The 6,903-nt window shown below is 31.3% G+C and overlaps 1 protein-coding gene across 1 annotated transcript in view; it reads right to left on the bottom strand.

The window, feature by feature from the left end:
• Positions 1-1,026: 1,026 nt before the first annotated feature.
• LOC143065435 (putative ubiquitin carboxyl-terminal hydrolase MINDY-4) overlaps positions 1,027-6,903 on the bottom strand; it is a 30,708-nt gene continuing 24,831 nt past the window's right edge. The window contains exons 14-16 of the mRNA XM_076239003.1: positions 6,520-6,700; positions 5,810-5,888; positions 1,027-1,265 (exon numbers count right to left, since the gene is read on the bottom strand). Coding sequence (XP_076095118.1) covers positions 1,217-1,265; positions 5,810-5,888; positions 6,520-6,700 — 309 coding nt within the window. The 3' untranslated portion in view covers positions 1,027-1,216. The remainder of the gene's footprint in view (positions 1,266-5,809; positions 5,889-6,519; positions 6,701-6,903) is intronic.

Raw genomic sequence — 6,903 nt, 5'->3', positions numbered from 1 at the left:
ACTTTGGTAGAAATCCAGTATAGTTTAAGAAAGTTATTAAAATTTCAAAAACTTTAACCACAGAGTGAATATTTGTTGACGCCGCCGACGACGCCGACGACGACGGAATGTAGGATCGCTTAGTCTCGCTTTTTCGACTAAAGTCGAAGGCTCGACAAAAATGTAGTAAAAATATAATGTGCAGACGATTTTAAGGGTGTAACAATAACAATGACATTGCATGGTTTTAAAGTTTTATACCTATATATATTGATACTTTGATTTGATGATCTTTGGGTATATCTATATGTGATACATCTTGCTTACATTGATGTTTTTATTTTGATAATAATATGTCATTTGTAAAGTAAACAAAGAATGAACCATGCAGTCTGGAATATGATCAATTTATGAGGAAAATGTAAATAAATTTCAATAAATGATGGCAAAATACAATGACATGAGATTCCTTAGTAAGTAAAAAAACTTTTACAATCTATTGTCAGAAGTTAAATCTTACAGCTAAGTTTACAAACAAAAAATGATGTACTTTACAACTAACTAGATTCAATTCAAAGTTTTAAGTACTCAAATGACTCAAGGATTTTGTTTTTAGGGTTGCATACTGGCTTAAATTATCAATTTCATAAACAATATATGAACAAAAATGTTTTAAAAGTTATGTTCATTTAGATGAATATTATTAATTCAACTGCCAAGCTAGTGGCATCTTCATATCTTCTTTCAATGACAACTACTGAAGCTCAGCATACAAAAATACAAATTGCTATAAAGCAAAACAATCAAAAGATGCTCAATTGAAAAATATGTAAACAATTTACAATGGTGACAGGCTACTCGTTTAATTTCCAACAAAAAATATCTGTCCAGAAAATAAAGTTATTATGTTAAATCAGAGTTTCTATAGAGCAAACTTATAACTGTTCTTTAAAGGGGCATTAACTGTCAAATTCATGTTTTACCATTGGGACCCAAATTGGAATATTTGAGTTATAACATACTTAAACATATATCAAATTCAAGAGAAATAGTGTTAGCCCCTTTAATTTACAACTGCTTTTCATTATATATAAACATCAGTAAAGAGTCCATTGTTGTCGTTATGTTAACAGAACTACCACCAGCAGATAATGTAAGAGAGATTTTTAACCCTAAATCTTCTAAAGGTTCACTTCCTTGTTTTTGGAGCCTACATAATCAGTATTAAACTGATTCATTATAACAAAGGTTCTGTTCCATTCCAGTCTACCTGGGCATCTGTCCATCTGAAAAAAATTACCATATTATGTTACTAAGAAAACACAATTATAGCTTGGAACTATGAATAAATTTATACTGTGTGAATGCTCAAAATGTATTTATCTATTAAGTTGATGTTAACTGTTGCAACAATTTTAACATGTTTTAACAGCAAAACTCATGTTTAGTATAGATAGAGGTATGTCTATGCTTGCTTTGATATCATTTCTTTGTTAAACAGACTCCAGCCCATTTCATGGAAACATGACCAAAACTAACTATCTGCAGTATGATTTTTTCACCAGATATTGTTTATAATTTGTTGACAATACTTTACCATGTGTTCTTCTATATAGACATGTAAGAGGTAACTATAAATTTTGCTTAAGGAGGCTCGAGGGTACAAAAATTTCACAGAAAATTTTTAAACATTTTATTTTTCATTATAAATTTTATTTATTACGCTATTAATTGTTACTTTATGATATGGGACAAAAATCAAGATGACTTTTAAAATGTTTGAATCATTGAAAAAGCTCCAAATTATCTCCCTTTGGTGCCATTTTTTCTCATTTAAATTGAAATATCTTTTTTAACTCATTGTTGACCTATATTTTTTATTATTATTTTCAAATAAGCTGTACTGAAACTAAACAATTGTAAAATTTTAGCAATTTCTGTAATTTAGTTCTTTTTTTATTTCGATAATTACCTATATTTCTCCTAGATTAGTTCAACCGAAAAAAAGGTACCTCAACAAAAGTGCATGCTTTCTTTGAAGGCAGATTGTGAGCTTAAATGAACAATGACCCTATATTTTAATTTTATTTTTCTATTGAGTATATGATAAAAGAGTGCACACGCTGAAATGTCTCGCCTTCTTTACTAATCATTGATATTATGTTGATAGTCCTAAATATAAAGCTTTATTACAATTTAAACATAGAACCATGAAAATAAAGTCAAGCTGAGATGAACCATGCCAGGCACACATGTACAGCTAACAATTCTTGCATACAACAAATAAAGTTGACCTATTGCTTAAAGTTTACAACCAGGTGCTCCGCAGGGCGCAGCTTTATACGACCGCAGAGGTCGAACCCTGAACAGTTGGGGCAAGTATGGACAAAACATTCAAGCGTGATACAGCTCTGAATTTGGATTGTGATCAAATTTTTGACATTACATGGGTTTTTTTTACACAAAACAAATGTCAAGATTTTACAAATCAATTAAAAATTTCTTCTTCAAACTTTTTAAATCTAAAATTAAATAGTGGACACAGCATAGGTTTCTGACACAGAATGAATGTGGTTTAATGAACTTAAAAGTTTTTTTTGCCTTTGAGCAATTCACTATGCTGTTGAATATTAATCCTCTCAAAAAAATGTTTGAAGAAATTTTCTTTTTATTTATGAAATCTGAAATGACAAAAATTAAACCCCCCCTCCTTTTTTTCACATCCCCGTTTCCCTTTTTCCAAAACTGATATCAATTCAAATTTCTAATGGAGTTTGCAACAATAACTACTCTTTTAAATACATCATAAAATATTAAAATGTAAAATAAAGTGCTTGTTATCACTGAATGGTAAAGATTGGTTGGTAGTAAAAGTGAATATACATTGTTTATTGTATAAAACAATAAAAAAACTTCATCAGCAACATTTTATATTGGCAAATTTCCAATGAAGTTATTTACATAAAGTTATTGGCAAATAAAAATAGAAAATGACATCATAGTCATGTCTGGCAAATGTCCAACATACATTATCTAAAAACATTTTAGATAAGATAAGGAAAAAAAGCTTCATCAGCAACATTTTATATTGGCAAATTTCCAATGAAGTTATTTACATAAAGTTATTGGCAAATGAAAATATAAAATGACATCATAGTCATGTCTGGCAAATTTCCAACATATATTATCAACTACTATTCTATACAAAGAAAGATAACTCCAATTGAAAATTAATTGCTATTGCACAATATTGTGCAATTAGATATTTCTTGCTATTGTGCAATACTGTGTAATTGAAAATTTCTTGCTATTGCACAATACTTGATATGGAATCCTGATTTGGACCAACTTGAAAACTGGGCCCATAATCAAAAATCAAAGTACATATTTAGATAAAGCATATATCAAATAAGCCCAAGAATTTAATTTTTGTTAAAATCAAACTTAGTTTAATTTTGGACCCTTTGGACCTTAATGTAGACCAATTTGAAAACTGGACCAAAAATTAAGAATCTACATACACAGTTAGATTTGGTATATCAAAGAACCCCATTTATTCAATTTTTGATAAAATCAAACAAAGTTTAATTTTGGACCCCGATTTGGACCAACTTGAAAACTGGGCCAATAATCAAGAATCTAAGTACATTTTTAGATTCAGCATATCAAAGAACCTAACTGATTCATTTTTTGTCAAAATCAAACTAAGTTTAATTTTGGACCCTTTGGACCTTAATGTAGACCAATTTGAAAACGGGACCAAAAGTTAAGAATCTACATACACAGTCATGACAGTTAGATTCGGCATATCAAAGAACCCCAATTATTCAATTTGGATGAAATCAAACAAAGTTTAATTTTGGACCCTTTGGGCCCCTTATTCTGTTGTGACCAAAACTCCCAAAATCAATACCAACCTTCCTTTTATGGTCATAAACCTTGTGTTTAAATTTCATAGATTTCTATTTACTTATACTAACGTTATGGTGCGAAAACAAAGAAAAATGCTTATTTGGGTCCCTTTTTGGCCCCTAATTCCTAAACTGTTGGGACCTAAACTCCCAAAATCAATACCAACCTTCCTTTTGTAGTCATTAACATTGTGTTTAAATTTCATTGATTTCTATTTACTTAAACTAAAGTTATTGTGCGAAAACCAAGAATAATGCTAATTTGGGCCCTTTTTTGGCCCCTAATTCCTAAACTGTTGAAACCAAAACTCCCAAAATCAATCCCAAACGTTCTTTTGTGGTCATAAACCTTGTGTCAAAATTTCATAGATTTCGATTTACTTAAACTAAAGTTATAGTGCGAAAACCAAGAAAATGCTTATTTGGGCCCTTTTTGGCCCCTAATTCCTAAAATGTTGGGACCAAAACTCCCAAAATCAATACCAATCTTCCTTTTGTGGTCATAAACCTTGTGTTAAAATTTCATAGATTTCCATTCACTTTTACTAAAGTTAGAGTGCGAAAACTAAAAGTATTCGGACGCAGGACGACGACGACGACGCAGACGCCAACGTGATAGCAATATACGACGAAAAATTTTTCAAATTTTGCGGTCGTATAAAAACAAGAGTGCACACACTGAAATGTCTCGCCTTCTTTACTAATCATTGATATTATGTTGATAGTCCTAAGTATAAAGCATTATTACAACTGTCACATAAACTTAACATTAAACAAGATAGTTAAACAAAGACCAATGAACCATGAAAATGAGGTCAAGGTCAGATGAACCATGCCAGGCAGACATGTACAGCTAACAATGCTTCTATACAACAAATATAGTTGACCTATTACTTATAGTTTAAGAAAAATAGACCAAAACACAAAAACTTAACACTGTCCAATGAACCGTGCAATTGAGGTCATGGTCAAATAAATCCTGCGGGACTGACATATAGATCATAATATATTTCCATACACCAATTAAATATAGTTGACCTTTGGCATATAATATTAGATAAAAGATCAAAACTTAAAAACTTAACTTTGACCACTGAACCATGAAAATGAGGTCAAGGTCAGATGACATCTGCCCACTAGACATGTACACCTTACAATCATTCCATACAACAAATATAGTAGACCTATTGCATAAAGTATGAGAAAAACAGACCAAAACACAAAAACTTAACTATAACCACTGAACCATGAAAATGAGGTCAAGGTCAGATGACACCTGCCAGTTGGACATGTACACCTTCCAGTCCTTCCATACACCAAATATACTAGCCCTATTGCTTATAGTATCTGAGATATGGACTTGACCACCAAGAGAGAATTTCAAGTACAAAAAATCTGAACTTTTTTTTCAAGTAATCACTGAACCATGAAAATGAGGTCAAGGACATTGGACATGTGACTGACGGAAACTTGGTAACATGAGGCATCTATATACAAAGTATGAAGCATCCAGGTCTTTCCACCTTCTAAAATATAAAGCTTTTAAGAAGTTAGCTAATGCCACTGCCGCCTCCGGAACACTATCCCTATGTCGTGCTTTCTGCAACAAAAGTTACAGGCTCAACAAAAAGTCATTTATAGAAGAAAAAAAAATAATTTATAACTGCTTAAGGGGTGGTAGGAGCTCTCTTTTAACTTATAATCAGGTGAGAAATTTTACTTTAATTATGAGATGAGGAACAGCAATAAGAGTGTTGTTCCTTTGCTTTTGAATTGTCATGCCAGCATATTGATTTTCTAATGAATTGATACACCATAACCTCTTTTTTTTTATCAATTTTATCATTGTATGTTTGCTGTCTCCAAGTTTTGGATGCCAGACTCTTTCAATTGAACACTTTCCAAATACTGGTACTTACTTTGTCCTAATGCAATGATCAATTGGAGGTACCAGTTCTACCTCACCAGTTGGGGGCTTGTATGATCTATCTGTGGTACCTGCAATAACATTAACATGTACCACACTCCTACTCTTTATAAAGGACTGAAGAAATTATGTAAATAACAAGTAAAACTGTGATATATTGCTCACTAATGATACCATGCTATTACAATTCTGTAAGTTGATGAGCAATCAGTATGGAAATGCATCACCTGGTTTAAACATGCTCTTATATCAGGAAGCTCTTATTTGTAGAAAATACTCATGCAGCTGAAGAATAAACAAACATAGGGACGAAAAGTTTACCTATCTCATGAAGATCTAAAAATAACATGAAATAAAGAGCATGATCCCTAATCAACAGAAAATTGCTTGGGGCTTATTTTCTAAATCCATAAGTTGTTTTGACTTTGACCACTGATCTAGACAATATAAACAGAGTTGGTTACTCGTCAAACATGTTTAACTATGCCAGATGTTGTAAAGTCTAAAATCTCAACAGTGTTTATACATGTATTATATCATGTGTATATTTTTGTGAAAGAGTAGATTTATTTTATATTTGAATTAATTCACTGTTTGTTAAGAAAATGTGATTTAGAACATGCAATACAATATGGATGATATCTGATTTATTGAGCTTGTATGGATAAATGTTCTCTTTTACTATACTCCATGAGTACTTACATATAGACAGTTTAATGACCTCTTGTTGTCTGGCTAATCCATCATAGTAATACAAATCAAATCGTTTCTCAGCTTTCCAGTCATTAACTAAGTCTTTATTTATAGAGAATAACACACTGAAATGACTCTCACTGCATACAACCCAGATAGGAAACTTTGGTGTCTTATAGAAGGTTCCAACCTGCAATACACATTATAGTTTGGTAACATAGTGTATAACAGAAAATCTAGATCTGGAACATATTATAGTTGGGTAATAATAGTGTATTATAGAAAATCTAAACCTGCAATTTATCATGTACCCATTAAGGGCATTAAAATACATCTTCTGGTCAAAATTTCAATAAACAAAACACAAGAACTTAAAGGCTTTTCTTTTTTTTT

The sequence above is a fragment of the Mytilus galloprovincialis genome, chromosome 2, assembly GCF_965363235.1.
Source record: "Mytilus galloprovincialis chromosome 2, xbMytGall1.hap1.1, whole genome shotgun sequence".
Lineage (NCBI taxonomy): Eukaryota > Metazoa > Mollusca > Bivalvia > Mytilida > Mytilidae > Mytilus > Mytilus galloprovincialis.
The sequence above is the reverse complement of the archived record's forward strand: the minus strand, read 5'-3'. Positions and strand labels throughout refer to the sequence as shown.